Here is a 22,185-nt window from a genome sequence, read left to right as displayed (position 1 = left end):
AAAGCTTCACATCTGTATGGCATGGAGTCAACCAACTTGTGGCACCTCTCAGCTGTTATTCCACTCCATGTTTCTTTAACAACATTTCACAATTCATTTACATTTCTTGGTTTTGCTTCAGAAACAGCATTTTTGATATCACCCCACAAGTTCTCGATTGGATTAAGGTCCGGGGATTGGACTGACCACTCCATAACATTAATTTTGTTGGTTTGGAACCAAGGCTTTGCTCATTTATTAGTGTGTTTGGGATCACTGTCTTGTTGAAACAACCATTTCAAGTGCATGTCCTCTTCAGCATAAGGCAACATGACCTCTTCAAGTATTTTGACATATGCAAACTGATCAATGATCCCTGGTATGCGATAAATAGGCCCAACACCATAGTAGGAGAAACATGCCCATATCATGATGCTTGCACCACCATGCTTCACTGTCTTCACTGTGTACTGTGGCTTGAATTCAGAGTTTGGGGGTCGTCTCACAAACTGTCTGTGGCCCTTGGACCCAAAAACAACAATTTTACTCTCATCAGTCCACAAAATGTTCCTCCATTTCTCTTTAGGCCAGTTGATGTGTTCTTTGGCAAATTGTAACCTCTTCTGCACATTAGTTTTTTTTTTTTTTTTTTAACAGAGGGATTCTTGAAAATAGATTTGCTTCACACAGACGTCTTCTAACTGTCACAGTACTTACACGTAACTCCAGACTGTCTTTGATCATCCTAGAGCTGATCATTGGCTGAGCCTTTGCCATTCTGATTATTCTTCGATCCATTTTGATGGTTGTCTTAAAATTTCTTCCACATCTTTCTGGTTTTGCTCTACATTTTAAGGCATTGGAGATAATTTTAGTTGAAAAGCCTATAATTTTTTGTATCTCTATAGATTTTCCCCTCTCCAATCAACTTTTTAATCAAAGTACGCTGTTCTTCTGAACAATTTCTTGAATGACCCATTTTCCTCAGGCTTTCAAATGCATGTTCAACAAGTGCTGGCTTCATCCTTAAATATGGGTCACCAAATTCACACTTTTTTTCACAAAAGTGATGACCTCAGTGATTGAATGCCACACTGCTATTTTTTTGAACACACCCCTTTCAACTATTTGCCCAATTGCACAGCCTTATGAGCATGCATCTAATGAATGCTGGGTCTTGTGTTTTTTCTGAGAATCTAAGGCACCTACTGGTAACTTGTTTACCATGTAGCAATAAAGAATATACTAAAAACCTGGATTATTCTGGTTAGTCACATTGTACTGCTATTATTTTCAACAATACTGTATATATATATATATATATATATATATATATATATATATATATATATATAAAAACATACAGAGTTTTTTTATATTTAGATTTATAATATTAATATATACTTATGCAAAGTTGTTGTATTGATAATTACAATTATTATTAAACTTAATATAATATGGATAAAGTATGGTTTGATTTTTGTGGTCCAGGGTTTTCAAACTATTTCTAGACCCTCCCCAGTACTGCACATTTTGGTTGTCTCTCTTGTTTAACCCAGATAAATAAGTCATCAGCTGATGAATAGGCAAATACATGACCTGAGCTTGTTGGTATGATTGATAAGGCTCAGACTTTCCCTGTAAAATCTGTATTAATTCATTAATCACTGTTATTTATCAGTGATATATTTATCAATGCTTCTCAAACCTGTCCTGGGGACCCCCAACCCTTGTACATTTTGGACAGGACAGGTTTGAAAAGCAATTGGAAAACAGGCCAAAAATATGCAATTGACTCACCCCCTTATAATTACCAGGTTTGACTACCCCTATCTTTTTTTTAATCTTTTTTTTATTTTTTATCTTAAAGCTACTCAAATGCTCCTCAATACCCCTGTCATACTATCAGCTGCAAGAACACATGCAGCCTGAACTCTGAAGCTGCATCTGGCAAAAAAGGTTGCAGCACAGAAATGTACGAACATTACCACTACTTGGGTTGGGTGATCCTGCATAGTACACCTTTAAGATTAAAAAGTGTTAAGAAGTTATATCTGTTAATGAGAAGGATATGTCCACATACAGTACATCTGGCCAATGTATATTTGGCAACATTTTTTTTTTTTTTTCATGAAAATCTAGATGGCAGTTGAGTAATCTGCTTTATCATATTTCCTCACTCTCCTCAGCCAAAGAGTTTGATGAAGCAGGGGTGGCAGTATGGTTTGTTGTCCTGCTCTTTGAAGCACCCTTTGCTGAGGGGTTTCAGGCAGAAGTGGCACACCAGATGCTGTGGATGAAACTTGGCACCCATTGCAGTGACACAGCGCCCCAGGATGGGTTGCTGGCATGCCTGGCACACACTTCCTCGGGATTGGTGGTAGTGAGCTTCACACAAGGGTTGTCCCTCATGCTCAAAGAAACTCCCGTTCACAAATGGGCTATAGCATTCCTGCAGAAAAAAAAATGAACATCAAACGCTGGGTTAAGTAACATTTTCTTGTTTAGCACTGTAAAGCTGCTTTGAAACAATCTGTATGGTATTAAGTGCTACATAAATAAAGGTGAATTAACTTTGAATTTTAAACATCTAAAATATTTTTTACCACAGAAGAGATTTGTGTAATCCGAAAAAGGATTCTAAGATTCTTTGAATGTGAAAAAGCTTGCATTTGTAATATGTTTCGTAGCATGAAAAAGCAAAACAAATTAAATAGTTCTATTAAGGCCTTGATATACTTCAAAATAAATCAAAGAACGAACAGATATGATGTCATTTTGAACAAAATCAGGCTGAAACAATGTTCATCTTGAGTTTGTTTTGGCAGTTCGAAACAGCTGACCAAAGCAAACTTTCTCAGGGAGTTCGTTTCGGCTCCTAAACACCTTTGAGTTTCTATTGGTCCCTGGTGGTTACGCAATCGGTGGATGTGTTCTGAAACTCTGGCTTCTTTGACGTGCAATTTATTATTATAATTTTTTTTTTTTTCGGTTCATTTCTCATTCAATGGAGGTCAGGCAAGAGAGAACAATATCTCCGGCCTAGTCACTAGCAACATGAGTTCACCGTAGTGTTGAATAGCTGAGTTGCACAGATACAGTACAGACCAAAAGTTTGGACACACCTTCTCATTCAAAGAGTTTTCTTTATTTTCATTACTATGAAAATTGTAGAGTCACACGGAAGGCATTAAGGGCTATTTGACCAAGAAGGAGAGTGATGGGGTGCTGCGCCAGATGACCTGAACCCAATCGAGATGGTTTAAGGGTGAGCTGGACCGCAGACAAAAGGCAAAAAGGCCAACAAGTGCTAAACATCTCTCGGGGAACTCCTTCAAGACTGTTGGAAGACCATTTCAGGTGACTACCTCTTGAAGATCATCAAGAGAAAGCCAAGAGTGTGCAAAGCAGTAATCAAAGCAAAAGTTTTTTGTTATGTTATATAATTCCATATATAATTCCACATGTGTTAATTCATAGTTTTGATGCCTTCAGTTTGAATATACAATTTTCATAGTCATGAAAATAAAGAAAAGTCTTCGAATGAGAAGGTGTGTCCAAAATGTTGGTCTGTACTGTATATCTGCACCTGTACAATCACTCGCAGAGAGACTTTAAATATTCAGAGAAAGCATTAATTCCTAGAAAGAAATGGCAACAAAGCTTGGTGTTGACGACCTGGAGTTATGCAAAAAGCGATACAGAGAATCATCCAAGACAAGTTTTCCAAAGCCATGAAAAGAATGATTGGAAAGAGTAAAGATATAGGGTAGGAAGTACCACAGACATTTTTCAAATAAATGTTACACCATACTGCTGCTGTTGTTCTTTCAATAAGCACATTTAAAGGGTATACAATAAATGAAATGCCAAATGAACATACAATAATAAATATTTGTTTTTATCAAAAGTAAGTCATGCCACAACATAAAATATAACTTTATCCAGTTTAATATAATACATGAACACTAATAAAATAAAGTAACAAACTGAATCCAATTTTTCATGCTAAAGTTTTACAGACTATGAGACATTCACACTTCCCCTAAAAGGACTGATTATGGTTCTTTTGTATTGCAAATATAATACTTGACTCTGAACTGCTGCTAAACATTATTCTATTGTCTATAATATTCTGACCATTGGTGCACGTCTCACACCTAATTGCCTACACTTCATTTTATCATTGTGTTTAGGGGATACACACGAGTGTCATGAGTCATGTTTACATTAATCTACACTATGCCTCCAGCAGCATGGGGGTGTCGGAATATTCGTAAACCGTATACCATCGCTCAGCCTTTTCAAACTTCTTTTTCCCCCTAAACGAAGAACGAAAACTAACTTTGATTGAAGTATACCGGGGCCTTTAGTATGATTCACTCAAGACGGCTGCACTTTTCATTGACATGCAAGTAAACAAAAACCTTTGCATGCAAAGCTTCAAAAAGATTACAATCAATAAATATAGCTGCAAGCAGCAATTACGGGGCCAAGCACTCTAGCGGCAAAATTGGGAGTTAAACATGGCATGGAGCATCAGACCAAATGCAACAATGTGTAATAAAAGCAATTTAGGAGGATTGAATTGAAATGGCAAAAATCATCAGTCCACCCTTTAGTAATATGATTTAATGTATTTTCACTTTTGACCAACAGGTGGCGCTGTAATCAAATCATCTGTGGTGTGTTCTGTGTGAGGTGACAATGGCACACATAAAGTTTGTTGTCATTATGTCAAAGCTTTGCAAAGATATAGCCTCAGACTCATTTTGGCACTATGTCTAAAAAATTTTTATGTGCTTTACGAAAACAGTTTTGTCAATCGACACGAAATCCGTAACTTTTTGTCAGCACAGACTGATGATGATCTGACTCGATTTTGGTGAAAATGGAACAAACAGTTGAGGAGGAGTTAAAAAAGTAGGTTTTTAACATAAATCAAAATGGCGGACAGGGATTTCAGGTTTCCTACAAAAATATTGGTATGTCTGTTGTCAGCATGACCCAAATAATATTTTGAGTTTCATTACAATAGCCTAATGCAATCAAAAGTTATTAGCATTTTTGGAAATTTCATAATTAAAGGTTAATCAATGATTTATTACTCTTGACCAATAGTTGGCCCTGTTACCAAATTGATGTGCCGTGGTCAGTGTGAGGTGACAATGGCACATACAAAGTTTGGTGCAAATATGCCATCTTTCCAGCAAATTCGTTCATGCGCTAAACAAAAAATGTTTTGTATATCGACATGAAATCCATAACTTTATGCCAGCTTGGTCTGAATATGTTCCGAGCCAAATTTGGTGAAAATTGAACGAACGATCTAGGAGGAGTTTGAAAAAGTAGGTTTTCAACATGAATCAAAATGGCGGACAGGAAGTTCAGTAGAATTGGTATTGATGTTGTCGGCATGATGCAAGGACTCTATCAACATCAGTCTGATTACAATAGGTTAATGTAAGCAAAAGTTATTAGCATTTTTCTTAATTTCATCATGACTTGTAACGGAGGCCAGCGAGTAGTGCTGTGCAAGTAAACCTCACTCCCCGATCTCAAGAGATGCACTGGTGACAGACACTAGTCTTGTTAGTGCGTCCACCTCCCATGCCGGAGACCTGGGTTCGAGCCCCGCTTGTCGCGAGTGCGAGGAGCGTCGAAGAGGACCCGGGAGAGAGGGGTTATATTGGTGCTGTGACCTGGATGGGAGTGAGGTTTAGGGGGGTGAGTGTAACGGAGGCCAGCGGGTAGTGCTGTGCAGGTAAACCTCACTCCCCGGTCTCAAGAGACACAATGGCGACAGACGCTAGTGGCTGCAGCCATTTAGCCTCCTTGTTAGTGCGTCCGCCTCCCATGCCGGAGACACGGGTTCGAGGACCCAGGAGAGAGGGGTTACACTGCCACAAAACTTTTTGAGTACAATCAGGGCATGAAGCCAAAAAAATTTGTAATTATTTTGTAACGATATGCTAATGCGAAAAATACAGCAAACCTTCTACTTTCCTGCAGCCAACAACTACAGCAGCTGAAGCAAGCACAAAGATACTTCTACTGGCAACACTGGCCTGCACATCCTAGTATTTCAATCCTGTTACTTCTAACCACCTTTTTTCTTTTCAGTGTCCTCCAGCTCACATAGCAGACATTAGTATAAGGCAACCTCTGCTAGCAGTGCAGGCTACATGGGTCCTTTCTTGCTTACTCGGCATAGGAAGGGGCTCCCCTACCGGTGCAGCAGACCCACGGCTCCCTTTAGTCGCAGGGTGAACCCCCCCCCCATCCAAGTTATGTTGCATGCTCAAAGGCAGACAGGGATCTCCCTCCCGCAGGCATAGAGCCGCTGGCTCCTTTCGGTCACAGTCAGAGCCCTCCATCAGACTCATCAAACCATGCCTTGCATTTAGTCACAAGGGGGACTCGCCCTTCCAGTGCAGCAGAGCCGCAGCTCCCTTCGGATGCAGCAAGAGTCCCTCATTTTTGACATCCTGCATCATGCTCCTCTCATAGCGGCACGGAGTGCTCGCCAGTAAGACGTTGCGAGCTGCAGCTCTCGTCGAACTCTGCACGGGCCCTCCCGATCGCTCTGTGCTTTTCTCTCTTCTCAGCACGCATATTTTGGGGGGCAACTAAATTTAGCTCTCTGGCTGCTGTCCTATGCCTTTAAGCTTCTTTTGGGGAGTTCTTTGGGTTCAGGCTATGCTCCGGGCCCGGACCCCTCCCCCAGGACAGCACCCCAAAATATGCTTACTATTCGCTTTCAGATTAGATGTAAGGGTGAACTCGTGAAATAGGGTTTTAATAACAAAGTTTGGGAGGAGCACGATCAGATAATCATCCAATTTGGCAAAGGTGCATCTCTTTTAGCTAACCATCTTAACTAGCACAACATTTGTATATATATCCAGCCTTCCTACCTCCTGTCCTACGACAGATTTCCGGCATCCCTCCTCCACCCCCACTCCTCATTCTAATCTATTTTATCCCAAATTAGTGATAGGGAGAGTTCTTTGGGCCCGGACCCCTCCCCCAGGACAGCATGCCAGAATATGCTTACTATTCACTTTCAGATTAGATGTAAGGATGAACTTGTGAAAAGCAGTATGTGGAGCTAATGGAAGAATGTAAGAAACTCAGAGATAAATGTAACGATCTTGAGTCTCACTCCGGACGTAATAATATCCGGCTGGTAGGTGTTGCAGAGAAGGAAAAAAATGGGAGACCCTCCAAATTTATTGCGGAGTTACTTCCAAAACTGCTGGGAGCAGAAAATTTCACCAAACCTATCGTGATCGACCGGGAACACAGGACACTGCGTAAACCGAGAGACGATTGTCCAAGAGCGTTTGTCATCAAGATACATCATTATCAAATGAAATAATTAATAATGAAGCTGGCCAGAGAGAAATCTCTTGAGTATTAAGGTAATAGGGTGCACATTTTCCCAGATCTGTTGGTGGATGTGTTGAGGCAGAGATATCGCTTTAGCGAAATAAAGACGAAATGCAAGAATCCTGGCATCAAGTAGGGCATTCGGTTCCCATTTACACTTATCACTGCAAAGGAATGCGAGACCAAAACTTTTGACACACCAGAGGATGCTGAAGCCTACTTGAAGAAAGTCGTTCAGAACTGGCCTGTGGACTAAGTGAAGCGAACTTGCCATTTTAAGGCAGACTTAAACTATTTTAATTAAATTATTTAAGGGTCAAAGTAACAAAGGACAATTAAAAGATGTATTGCTTTGTTTTATTACAACGGAGGAGGATGGCTTTTTTTCCCTTCTTTTTCTTTTCTGGGATACGGAAGATTACGTTGCATCGGTGTCAGTCACATACTCATTTAGTTTTTTTTTGTAGTACAATCTGTATGAATTGTACTTATATAACATCTTTGAAAGAGGGCAGGGGTGAGGTTTTGTTTCTGACACTTATAGTGGAACATATTGCGATTATTAATGTTTCCATGTTTATGAAAAGCAAAAAAAATTAAAAAATAAAATATATATATATATATATATATATATATATATATATATATATATATATAATAACACTTTATAATAAAACATTATAACATTCTCAAAAATCATTAGAAAATGTATTTAAAATGTATTCATAGAAAGTTAATTTCAAATGTGAGATATTGTATAGGCTTCAGCCTAATGCATAAAAAAAGGGGGCTTTCATTTCGATCTACAGTCTAATGCACGTTTTTGAATGAAAAATCCGGAGCTTGGCTGTTGGTCCTCTGCACAATGCTGGACGTTTATGACACTTTATTCACTTCACAATTTACTCTGACTCAAGCCATTACAAATAAATAAATCCTTGAACAAAATAAGACGTGAGAAATCATGAATAATAGGATAAAATTGCGCCATGAAAAACTATAAATCATCCAAAAAGTAGGATATTAACTTAGAATATTTAGATTAAATTTAAGGTGTGCATTATGCCATAAAATTGAAAGCGATTGAAAAGTTGAGTGTTATAAAATAGGCCTTGTTCTAGCACATATGTTGGTACTATAGTCACATTAATGTCACAAATTATGAAAGGCTTGAAACTTAAATTTAATAATTTGCTGATTTTCAGCAGGTCACACATGGGCCTACTTATTCGTTATCTAGCCTTTTTTAACAGATTGTATTCCCATATACAGAGCCCATGACATGCTGAAAATTATCTACATGAATTAAGAAATGTAGCACTTTTTATTGTTCTTTTGTATTAATTAAAACATATTTAAAAAATAATTAATCTACTAAAAAAATAAATAGATTAAATAATAAATAAATAAAATAATACAGATAATAAAGTACAGTAAGTATTGAATACAGACTTTGGCCGTGTGAGAGACTGGGGGAATCTTCAATATTTAAAAAAAAAATTATAGAATTTTTAAATTTAATTAGAAAACAAATCCCGTTCAAATCCCGTATTATGGTGTCGTTTTTTTTTTTTTTTTTAAATATAAATAATTAAATAATATAGAAAACTGTTTCATTTATTAAAATAGTTAAGTTTTTGTTTGTAATAGCAAAGTGATTATGTTTTGTTTAGTTTTTTTTATTAAGAAAAATTTTTGGAAAATTTTTTGTTTGTTAAATATATGATTTAGGGGTTTTTTAAGTCATGACCATGCTGTTATGCTGTCACCATGCTGCAATATGGTGACATGTCAATCAGCTAATCAACTCAAAACACCCTCAAAGGTTTCCTGAGCCTCCAAAATAGTCTCTCAGTTTGGTTCACTAGGCTACACAATCAAAGGGAAGACTGCTGATCTGACAGTTGTCCAGAAGACAATCATTGACACCCTTCACAAGGAGGGTATGCCACAAACATTCATTGCTAAAGAAGCTGGCTGTTCACAGAGTGTTTTATCCAAGCATGTTAACAGAAAGTTGAGTGGAAGTGTCACAGTATCTGGTCTGTGTTTCCCTGGGTGTCCACTAGTGGTCTCACTTCCCCATAGTCACCCCACTGCAGGCACTACATTTCCCACAAGCCTTTGTCCTATTCATCACTGTTAATTGCACTCAACCGTCTCCAGTTTCATCATTTGCACCTGTCTATTTAAACCGGTCTGTTTCAATCTGTTTTATGGAGCCCTTGTTTTCCGTCACCCTGTTTTCTCACGTTCCCTGTTTTTTTGTTTCTTGTTTTTGGACTGCCTTCCCTGTTATTGACCTCTAGCCTGTTTTGGATTTTGTTATTGGATCATCCCATTAAACACTGCAATTGGATCTTTGGTTTCCTGTGTGCAATCGTTACAGAAGGACTCCATCATGCCTAGATCCAGCGGTGTGGGATTACGTATCAATTACCCAGCCACCATAGGGGAGCGGATGGGGAGACTTTCAAAATTAACCACCCTCCGTCAAAAGGGGAGTGAGATGATTGGGAGATGAAGGAGCTAGAGATCCTGGATTACCTACAACATCGGTCTCAGTGGGACCCCCCAGCCATCCCTGTCTCTCCAGGTGTGAATCCCGACTCTAAACCTGTGTCTCCAGACAGGAGCACCGCCAGCCCAGCACCACTGCACAAGGTGGTCACCAGCCCAGCGTCACTACACAACATGGCCGCCAGCCCACTGTCATAGCACAAGGTGGCCGCTAGGCCAGCGACACTGCACAAGATGGCCGCCAGCCCAGCGCCACAACACCAGGTGACCGCCAGACCAGAGCCACTGCGCAAGATGGCCGCCAGCCCAGTGCCACTGCGCAAGATGGCCGGCAGCCCAGCGCCACTGCACATGATGGCCGCCGACCCAGCGCCACTGCACAAGGTAGCCACCAGCCCAGCGCCACTGTCACAGTCTCTGGTTTGTGTTCCCTGGGTAAGCACTAGATGTCCTCCTTCCCCACGGTGTCTGTCACTTCCTGAACCACATTCCCCAGGATTTCTGTCTTCCCATTGCACTCAGCTGTCACTAATCATTGATCATTGCACTCAGTCAATTCCCCATTAGCGTTGTCATCTCCCTGTGTATTTATACCCTGTCTGTCTTAGTATTGTCACGGAATCCTTATGGTTATCACGTCCAATTCAAAGTCTTGCTCTTGCAGTGTTTTAGTGTTTGTTTATTTTTGGATTGATACTTTGGTTTTGACCCCTGCCTGGACTGTTTAAGTGTTGGATTAACCCTAAATAAAGACATACCTGCACGTGGATCTCTCGCTGTGTTTTCCTGTATCCCGGTCATGACAGCCACAGCACAAGTTGGTCGCTGGCGAAGCACCACAGCACAAGATGGCCGCCGGCCCAGCGCCACTGCACAAGATGACAGCCACAGGTGACCGTCCAGAGTCGAGTCAGGTTCCCCTTGAACCTCCATAGTCAAGTCAGGTACCTGTTGACCCTCCAGAGTCAGGTCAAGTCACCATTAACACTCGTGAGTCAAGCACTACCAGTTAGACCTCAGGAGTCAAGTCAAAACACCAATGATCTTCATGGGCAAGGTCAAGTCACCTGTGTTCTTCATGGGCAAAGTCAAGTCCCCAATGATCTTCATGAGCTGGTGGGCATATGTCGTGTCTGCTCGGCTGTGGTGGACCTCTGCACTGCGCTGGCGGGCGTCAGTCCCATCTGCTTGGCAGTGGTGGGCTCCAGTTCCATCTGCGCCATCCCAGTGGGCTCCAGTTACACCTGCTCCACCCTGGATTCCTGACCTGTTGGTTCTGCCCAGGGACCATGAACTTTCCATTCCCTCCTGGCCTCTTTGTTTTGTTTTTGTTTTTTCACTTCCTGTCTCTGTTTCGCTCTATGGACCTGGCCCTCCGACACTCCCCCTGGTCCTCTGCTGGTCCACCTCCCTCCTGGTCCTTGTTTTGTTTTTAGTTTTTTTTTTCACTTCCTGTCTCTGTTTCCCTCTATGGACCTGGCCCTCCGTCCCTCCCCCTTATCCTTCACCAGTCCACCTCCCTCCTGGTCTTTGTGTTCCTTTGTTTGTTCTTGTGTTTGATGGAGCATCTGGTAGCTGCTCCTTAGAGGAGGGGGTAATGTCACAGTGTCTGGTCTGTGTTTCCCTGGGTGTCCACTAGTGGTCTCACTTCCCCATAGTCACCCCACTGCAGGCACTACATTTCCCACAAGCCTTTGTTCTATTCATCACTGTTAATTTCACTCTGTCTCCACTTTCATCATTTGCACCTGTCTATTTAAAATGGTCCATTTCTATCTGTTTCATGGAGCCATTGTTTTCAGTCACCCGGTTTTCTCGTGTCCCCTTGTGTTTTCTTGTTTCTTGTTTTTGGACTGCCTTCCCTGTTATTGACCTCTAACCTGTTTTGGATTTTGTTATAGGATTACCCCAGTAAACACTGCAATTGGATGTTTCGTCTCCTGTGTGCAATCGTTACAGAAAGAAAAAAGTGTGAAAGAAAAAGATCCTCAACCAACCAAGAGAACCACTTCTTTATAAGTATTTTTAAGCAAAATTGATTCAAGAATTTGAGTGAACATCACAAGGAAATTATCTGAGGATGGGGTCAAGGCATGCAGACATGTCAAGTAATTTGGCTACAGTTGTCGGATTCCTCTTGTTAAGCCACTCCTGAACCACAGACAATATCAGAGCTAAGGAGAAGAAGAACTGGACTGTTGCCCAGTGGTCCAAAGTACTCTTTTCAGATAAGAGCATTTTTTGTATTTCATTTGGAAACCATGGTTGTAGAGTCTGGAGAAAGGGTGGAGAAGCTCATAACCCAAGTTGCTTGAAGTCCAATGTTAAGTTTCCACAGTCTGTGATGATTTGGGGTGGAATGTCATCTGCTGGTGTTGGTCCATTGTGTTTTTTATTTTAAAACCAAAGTCACTGCACCTGTTTACCAAGAAATTTTGGAGCACTTCATGCTTCCTTCGGCTGACCAGCTTTTTGAAGATGCTAATTTCATTTTCCAGCAGGATTTGGCACCTGCCCACATCGCCAAAAGCACCAAAAGCTGGTTAAATGACCAAGGTGTTGGTGTGTTTGACTGGCCAGCAAACTCACCAGATTTGAACTCCATAAAGAATCTATGGGGTATGGTCAAGAGGAAAATGTGAAACAAGAGACCGAAAAATCCAGATGAGCTGAAGACCACTGTCAAAGAAATCTGAGATTCCATACCATCTCAGCAGTGCCAAAAACGTATAACCTCCAAGCCATGCAATTAAAGCAAAAGGAGCCACTACCAAGTATTGAGTATGTTACGTGCCTCCCTGGTCTAGGGTCAGGGATGGCAGCAACAAGGAAATTTTTAAACAAGGTAGAAAACAACTTTTCTACCGACCATCTGGAGACCTTCTCTCCTGTCCCAGCATGCCACAGAAAACCACACAGACTTGTCACAGTCTAGAATTTTGGTTTATTTAACAAACTCAAAGAAAGATGCTTAGCATGGAGCAAAATAAACTTCAGGAGGGGACCAGGCCAAAATAACAAACATAACAGATCTAACTTACAAAAAGGAGTACTTTCTAATCTCTCAAAACAAAATCCAAAAATAAACAACAAAAGTCTTACCTTACTCCCTTTCTAGCCAAAAACAGGTGAAAACATGGACAATAAAAGAAATGGCGTCCTCCTCCCTACGGCTCCAAAATTAATTAAACTGTCACCTTAAGGTGTAACCTTGCGAGCTTACTTGTACAAAAACAAATAAACCACAACTCTCCAACGTTTCAAACTGTATACACCGACAACAATGTAAACAGACAACTAGCACACATGCTATGGTCTGGGGCAGGTGAAAAGTCTCCAGAGGCAGCAAAGGCCAAGAAGGGGCACACTTCAGATGGAGTCTTCAGCTTTTATCCACAAGCTTCCCCCTCCAGCAGCCAATCAGAGCAACCAGGTGATTGACAATCAAAACCTGCTGATCTTCCTTAAGCTTTTGGATGGCGTAGAGAGAATAGAGAGACAAAATACTGCCAAAACAAACCGTAAATCAACATGGTAGCAATAATTAAATACTGCACAAATAACACCTTAGAACGTAACAAGTACATGTACAATAAATTAACATACTTTCCAGAAGGCCAACAATTCACTAAATTATTATTGGTCTTATGAAGCATTATAATTTGTTGAGATGGTGAATTGGTGTCTTTTGTTAAATGTGAGCCAAAATCATCACAATTAAAAGAATCAAAGACTTAAACTACTTCAGTCTGTTTGCACTGAATTTATTCAATGTATGAGTTTCACGATTTGAGTTAAATTACTGAAATTGACTTTTCCACGACATTCTAATTTATTGAGATGCACTTGTATATTGCTTATGTACAAACATATCATATATACTATCATTTAGATCATCAGAAGACAAATTCATACATAAACATGGTAAGATTGCATATAGGTAAGATTACATAAACGAGTGGTTCTCTCATAAGCATTCATAAAACAATAAAATTCAACAGACAATATACAAGAACAGCAATAATATACACAAACACCTATGTATGTTCATTCAAAGAGAGGTTTTCTTATGAACTTATTAGAGAAGAGTCCCTTTTTATGGGCATTATGTTTCTGTTTTTGAGACACTTGAGTTAAGAGTTGCTTTGCCACATTCTTGGTAGCCATAAACTAGCATTATCAGATCGTGTGTCTTTGGTTGCTATGGAACCAGAGGCCTTTTCTGGCTTTTTTGAGGTGATAGTTGCATTTTGGCGGAAGGGTCCATAGACCCTTTGGTTAGATGAAGGAATGTTAGATATTATTTGTTAAATATAACAAATAGTTGTGTGTCTGATTGGTCCAAATGCTACAGCTACAAACAATTATTTAAATTTTCTGTACAGAATAAGGTAGAAAATAAACTAGTTTCTGTATTGTAATAAATTATATGTCAATTAGCACTGCATCAATCATACATTGTATTTATTTATTTATTATGTATTTTTATCTTAACGTTTCATCAGTTCATTCTGCTTTTTATTCAGCTTAGCTGCATATAGGCCTATAGCCTGGCACAACTGCTTTCGACTGCTCATGTAACACTGTCGGTAAGATTTTACAGAAAATTACAGAAAAGTAAAACTACTTCACTTTAGCATCACTGGCCATGACAAAATTTATCAGTGATACAAACGGAGCGAGAGCGCAATCCTGTGAAAGTCTTGGGCGGTAAATAGTGGCGCGTGTGAAGGAGAGATGCAAGGGCAAACAATTTTCAAGGTCTCCATTAATTCATGCATGTAGTAATTTAATGTGTATATATTTTGAAAGCAATGAATTGCCATAAAAAAAACTACTATTCTGCTATAACTACTAAATAATGATTAATTCAATTCTAACTAATTTAAATCGATTACTGTCCGAAATGATTGATTCACGATTTAAAAAAATAATGTTTCAAGATCGATGCACATGCATAGTCAGGGGTATGTAATCGATGCATCAATAAAATACACCACTATTGTTTAAATGATTATACGTTTTGAGAGTCGAAATTACGACTGGACTTGAGGAGAACTGTGATGGTGAGAATGGTGACTTCATTATTCCCTATTTGTTGGTTACTACGAGTTATGCTGTCATGACATTAGGGGCCTTACATGGGAGCCCCAATAACCTCTGAGTTTAAGAGAAAATGTCTATGAGAATTGGCGAATGGATTTTGTATGCCAAGCCACCCCCCTGTACACACGGGTATATAAGGCAGCAGTGTGCATTCAATCATTCAGATTTTTGCTTCAGAGCCGATTGATTGTATGAGAGTGCAATTCACAAAGCCATTTCACCTCAGAGGGCTGTTCCGGGTTGGCGTTACAGTGTGTACACCGGTGTGCCTGATTCAGTGATTCTCCTGGAAGTTTCAACTAAAAGAGCAATTTCCTCTAAAGGAGCAAATCGCAGATGACCCTCTTGTTTGAGTTTGATTCCTGTCCTTTGATGATGGCCATGAGTGCTGTCTTCATGTCTGGACATAAAGCACACCGAAGATGCGTTCACAGATGGTTCATGCCCACAACTGCAAGTGCATGACCATAAGAATGGTGCGATCGTGTCTCTCCTTTCCTAAAGGGAAAGGAGCAGACCCCTATGTCACTACCCATCCCGGTTACTCTGCTCCAAGCATAGAACTGCCAGCTAGTGCTTTGAGAGATATGAGGATTACAGTGAGAACTAATCTGCGAGGGCCAGTCCCCACGGATTGTTGTCCCACTGGCGAAGGATGCAATCGACCCAGTCCCTCCATCCAAGATAAAGCAGGGGATCTATAGCCCTTAATTCACCATGCCCAATAAAACCGGTGGCTTTCATCCATTCATGGATTTGTAAGTCTTGAATCGGGCCCTTCACAAGTTTCTGTTCATGATATTGATGAAGAAGCACATCCTCAGATGCATTCAACCTCAAGATTGGTTTGCAGTGGTTGATCTGAAGGATGCGTACTTTCACGACTGGATTCTTCTTCGACACAAACTTTTTCTATATTTTGCATTTGATTTGTAAATATACAGAGAGGGAAATTGCAGTAGCCAAGGCGAGCTGACTGATGTTATCAAGTACGCTGCTGTTTACAGAATTACCGGATTTGTGTCATTGTAGACATCACACTCTATAAACTATAAAAAGCTATTAAAAAAAACTATAAAATAATTTCACCGGTCCGTCATTATGTTTCATCTAGTTACCATGTAAGTACACAGGTATTAGGGACACAATATAAAGATAAAGTCGGGTAGAGCATTCTTCCATCTAAGAAACATCGCCAAGCTACAAAACATGTTTCCTGTTTCTGATGCAGAAAAGCTAGTTCATGCATTCATGACCTCTAGACTGGACTACTGCAATGTACTGCAAGGTGGCTGTCCGGCATCTTTAATAAACAAGCTACAAGTAGTCCAAAAGAAATGTCTAGGATTCGTACCAGGTCTAGAAAATATGATGAAATTACCCCAATTTTACAGTCTCTGCACTGGCTACCTATTAAGTTTCAGTATCAGTTAAAAAATATTAAAACTTACCTATAAGGCCCTTAATGGTTTAGCTTCTGTGTACCTAACTAGTCTTCTGCTTTGCTACGATCCATCACGCTCCCTAAGATCACAGAACTTAGGACTTTTGGTAGTACTTAGGATAACAAAATCCACTAAAGTGCGTAGGGCTGTGAATCTTTGGGTAGGCAGTGAATCAATTTGTTTAATGATTCATAGGTTTTTGATTAGATTCAAGAATGATTTTTGTATATTTCGAACGATTCAATTCGATTCACAATTACATTTGATTCAATTAGATTATAATGATTTGATTCTGTATCCTTTAAGTGCATTCACAGGATTATTTAAATGCTTCCCCTAAATTCCTTAAATGCTTAGTCAGGGGGCAAATTACACAGCAGCCATTATGGTTAGATAACCATAGGTTAGAAAAAAAAAAAACTTTTGTCCATTGTTAGCTGCTAGTTTAATGATGCTATGGTATGACATGGCATAAGTAAAAAAATATGTAAACCAAGATATTAAAAAAGAGCTTTAAAAGTATTTAAATAATATTTTGTAACACCAGGGGCATAGCCATCATTTCAGAAGTGAAAGAAATGTCAAATACAATCATTTTATGCATGTAGCCTATGTATTATATATATATAAGTGATGGGCATAGATTAATTTATTTTTTATCTAGATTAATCTCACTGTAATCTTGGAATTAATATAGATTTATCTAGATTAAAATGGCTCCTTTGAATTCTGCCAAAGGCATTCAGAATATTTGTGCTACCCAAATAAAATAATGACTAAAAGTAAGTATTTTAGAATGGGTTTCTCAAGCCAGGTGGTGCTTTAGACCAGGGGCTCATCTCCTGTTTCCAAAATGCATCACAAAGTATTTGAGAAAGCTATAAACTAATTCCACCGGCCCGTCAGTGCGTTCCAAGTGCGATGCATCTGCAGCAGTGCAGAGATCATTCACAAACCGAGTAGCGGACTCCAAACGCGTCCTGTGTGAAAGCACAATGAATATGAGTCCTTGCTGCTTCAGCACCACATACGTAATGCACACAGACTGCATACTCACTGCAGACAGGAGTATGTGAGAAACAGGCATGTGTCTTGTAGAGGTTTCCATTGGGAAGCTTCTTAAAAAAAAAAATCCCTGAAACAAACCCGGCGGCTTCAGCTGCATCCATGTTATCACATCACGTTTGATGTGGTAATTTCATAGTAGGCATACACACAGGTTCGAAGACTAGTTCTCGCCCCTACAGTGCAAATAGACCCAGCTCTCAACCCAACTTTGAGAATAAATTAACGGCGATATTTTTTTTAATCGCCCAATAAAAGTTTCCTGTCAACGCAGCATGTTAACACAGATAACGGCCCACCACTAATATATATATATATATATATATATATATATATATATATATATATATTAGTGCTGTCAATCGATTAAAAAAAATTAACTAATTAATCGCACAATTTTTTAAAATTAATCGCGATTAATCGCGATTAATCGCAATTAAAAGACTGAAACTTTTTGGATATGTAAATGTAAAATGTAAATAATTAATGTAAACTCAAGACAAAGAAACTATTTAAATTCAAAATATGATTGTTTATTGGAATTTTTGTTTAACTTGTAACACAGATTTTCTCATGTAAACAACATACCTGCAATAAACCATCAATATCCTCCAAATTAACTGTTGGCTTGAAAGCCATATTTATTACAGAAATAAAAACACAGGCATGTAAGTACCATTTGAATTTCAAAACAATCAATGCCAATAAAAAACAAAAATGATTTCCATGTTGAATTCTAAGTGGACTGCAAAAAAATTCCAAAGTATAGTCATTGCCAGTGCTTTAAGTGGGCCGGTATGCACCTGTACTTAGTACCGCCACTTCCAAATATAGCTCTTGAGCATACCGCCACCTCTCCGTGCGCCCAGAACGTGCTTTTAGCGTACCGGTACGCTCATTTGGACATCTGTTTTAATAGAGGTTTTAATCTTTTTGCCGATTTTCAGAGCGCCCTTCACAATGCAAGCTTCTTAATTCATCCCACCCAGAGCAGAAACTACATTACCCATTCACCCTTAAGTTATACAAGTGAATAGCGCATGTGTCGCTTTTCCCACTGTTAAGTGTCAACAACTCAACGTGGCCGGAGAAGGTGTGTGAAACTCGTTGTGAGTTATACTAAAGCAAAATCTTGAGTATTTATTGTCTGATAAACATTAAAAACTGTCTGCGGAGGTTGTGTCGTCCTGCAGCCCCCGCTGGCTGCTCATTGGATGCAGCATCTTCCCAGCAAGCAATAGCCGTCATTTCAACGTCTGGGTTAAATATAGACCAGATATAGTCCGGCTATGTGTAACCCACTTTTAGCCCAAATAACATTTAATCTGGATAAATGTATTTTTTTTGCAAAATAACTTGTGAGATGTATGATATTCCATCATGTACGCAGAGTCTAACGTGATTACAAGTTGTTTGGTTTACTTTATTTTACATGTTATATGTGTAGGCTGTGCGTAGCCACGATTTAGCTCGTATTCAGACCCGGCTATTGTAGCCCACTTTTTGTCAAAACTGATTAATTGTATTTTTTTGCCAGGCAGTGCATGAAATGGTTAATATTCAATCATGTTCGCATTGGTATGATATCAAGGTTCAATACGTCATTTCACGGCATGGTAGATCACGATTTAGCTCCGAATTGGACGGGCTATATGCGGTCTGCTTTAGCCCACCTGGCGAAATTATTGCAATCTGGGCTCAGATATAGACCAGCGACCTAGAATATTAGTCTTTGAAATGTTTTCGCTTACACAGCTTAATATATATTTTCTGTCAAACATTCATACACAATCTACGATAAAAATATCTAATCAAATGCAATTGCATTTCCCAACCGCTAGATGGCACAATTGAAACACTACTGAGACATGTCTACTGGAACTAATGCCATTGCGTGACTAGATCACTTAAGCCAAATCTCGCGATAAACATTTCCGCCATTTTATTTTACACGAGGCAGCTGTCGGAGTGCAACGGGTGAGCAACAGTCTGAGTGAAAACCTTCACATTTCTACTTCGATCCTGTAAGTATGCGTGTTATTTTTGATATGTTTATTGTTTAAATTAGTTAGCTGTTATAATGTGTAGAAACCGTGACATTTTAACATTAACATTGCAGAGTACTACTTTTCTCCAAAAAGTTAACGTTACCTTGCACGTGTTATTGCAAATGTATCTAAATTCAATGAAGGTGGTAAGCATGAAAGTATGAAACTTATCATTACTATTTTTTTATTATTATAAAGATACCAGTATTTATTTGTATTTAAATTAGAGTTGATTTAAAGCAAATTCTGTAAGTACTTTACATAAAATTTAACAGCAGCATAGTGCAACATGAAAAGAAATTAAAAAAAAAATCCTCTCCATTCAATAAAAGGTAGTGGCAAACATAAAGTCTTTAAACTAGTTTGTAAATAATTAAAATATGCAGCATACATTCAGTTTTCAGTGAATTTGTTTCAGATATAAATTTGAATGCTGCTTCTCCATGTTTTGTTTTGACTTTGGAGATATAAAAGTAGCTGGCTACTGTCCCAGATGTCCTGAGAGGTCTGCTCTGGATGGTTCATAGTGCATCAGAAGATTAGAAATTTACTTTGGCCTTAAAATGTTAATTTAATAACCAACTGTAGTTTTTGGATATTAATTTTTTGACAGACAGATAGCCAGTGTAAAAACCTCAGAACTGGAGTGATGTAATCCACTTTATTTGATTTAAAGACACTGTTTATTGGAAATTATCCTGCAATCAGTCAACAAAGTACAGCAATTGAATATACAGAACACTTGTCAGTGACTACCATTACATGTCTTGTTACCAACATTCATCAAAATATATTTTTTTGTGTGTGTTCAACAGAAGAAAGCCATACAGGTTTGGAACCAAGTGAAAGTGAGTAAATGATTACATGTTGTTGTTTTTTATTTTATTTTTTTATTTTTTTTAAGTGAACTACGCCTATAAGTATTTTTTATGTTTATTAGAGTTATATGAGTAAGTGATAAAGAATGATTTATAATGATAGTTCACTTTGAAATTAAATTTTGATATGTTTAAGCTTACCTTATGGGCATCCAAGATGTAGGTGTCTTTGTTTCCGCAGTAGTTTAAATTTTTATATTTTTAGGTCAAACTGTTCTTGTCTGTCAGTCATATAATGCAGGTCTATATGGTCACCACCTGAAAGAGCATGCACAGAGAAGTCCAAATTAAACAATTCCCCACCATACACACTGATAGCCTAAGACACGAAACGAGCGGTTTGTGTCAGAAAACGAACAGTATTTATATCGTTTTACCTCTTATAACACAGCAACGTCGAAGTGATCTGAGGGCGCGCGTGCTTCGGTGTGTGCGCGTGCTTCGGTGTGCGCATTCTGGGCTGGCTTAGTCTAAGTGCGGCGCTTGCGCAAATTAAGCCAGAACGCGGACGCATCACACACCTGGAAGCACGCGAGCCCTCATATCACTTGGACGTGGCTGTGTAAAAGAGGTAAAAACGATATAAATACTGTTCATTTTCTCACACAGACTGCTCGTTTCGTGTCTTAGTCCATCAATGTGTACTTACGATGGGGAATTGTTTAATTTGGACTTCTCTGTGCATGGCCTTTTTAGGTGGTGACCATAGACCTGCATTATATGACTGACAGACAAGAATAGTTTGACCTAAAAAATTGAAACTACTGCGGAAACAAAGACACCTACATCTTGGACGTTCTTAAGGTAAGCTAAAACATACCAAAATTTAATTTCGAAGTGAACTATCCCTTTAAACTTGAGGGAAGAACTAAAGTAGAAATGAAAATAAAATCTGTTTTCACCTTCATTAGAATGATAATTTAAAAAAATACTGTATTTCAGTTTCAAAACACATTATGGTAGTAGTCAGACATGTCTTGGGATAACAGTGTTACATAATCAATTATAATGTTAATTTTATTTCCATATTCAGAAGTTATGGATCCCAAATATCTAAGAGAATGGCGTCGCTTGAGAGAATTGAGAAATTAATAGGTCATTTTCATTGCCATTTAAGTGAAATTACAGAACTTGCATATATGAGCTTGATAAAAATGAACATTCGAGAAGAAAATGTCAGATGTATATGTGTGTGTCTATATAGCCTATATATGTGTATATGTGTATATATATATATATATATATATATATGCCTTGTACAGAATTGTTCAATACGCGTATCGTTACACGCCGTATTGCATCAACACTAAGCGAGCAAAAATGTTAAATTATTGATATTATAATATTGATATAAATTATTGTCTATATTGATATAAATTATATAGTCTCAATCTATATTCTGTTAACTCTATCTATTAAATCATCCTAGCAAAAGTGATTGACTAATTAGTTAAAAAGGATTGTCAACAATGTTTTTTTTGAGCAATAATTCTTTCCTTTTTCTCATTTGGCAGACGCAGTGATGACCAGCTTTCCATCAGCTATGGAATGTGAAATAAAAAATGCTATTTCTAATCATTTCAAACAAGCACCAGGGAGGGCAGGGGGTGGGGGTTATGGATCTAAAGTAAACAGTTAATTCTTAAAAATTAATTGTTTTACATATTTTTCCAATGTTTTATTTGTTCATATTTATGTTTGAATGTTGTCCAAGTTGTTGTTGTCTATATAATTGTTCAAAATAAATCCCTT

General features: G+C 38.7%; 1 protein-coding gene and 1 long non-coding RNA gene across 2 annotated transcripts in view; one reads left to right on the top strand and one right to left on the bottom strand.

Annotated features, from left to right (window-relative positions):
• Window positions 1-2,090: 2,090 nt before the first annotated feature.
• LOC113069188 (transforming growth factor beta-1-induced transcript 1 protein) overlaps window positions 2,091-22,185 on the bottom strand; it is a gene marked incomplete at its 5' end in the record, with an annotated part of 74,663 nt that continues 54,568 nt past the window's right edge. The window contains one exon of the mRNA XM_026242201.1: window positions 2,091-2,431. Coding sequence (XP_026097986.1) covers window positions 2,165-2,431 — 267 coding nt within the window. The remainder of the gene's footprint in view (window positions 2,432-22,185) is intronic.
• Window positions 18,645-22,173, top strand: LOC113069190 (uncharacterized). Its single transcript, XR_003279670.1, has 3 exons — window positions 18,645-19,531; window positions 20,371-20,403; window positions 21,948-22,173. It is a non-coding gene; the product is annotated as an uncharacterized LOC113069190 (long non-coding RNA).

The sequence above is a fragment of the Carassius auratus genome, unplaced genomic scaffold, assembly GCF_003368295.1.
Source record: "Carassius auratus strain Wakin unplaced genomic scaffold, ASM336829v1 scaf_tig00001016, whole genome shotgun sequence".
NCBI lineage: Eukaryota > Metazoa > Chordata > Actinopteri > Cypriniformes > Cyprinidae > Carassius > Carassius auratus.
The sequence above is the reverse complement of the archived record's forward strand: the minus strand, read 5'-3'. Positions and strand labels throughout refer to the sequence as shown.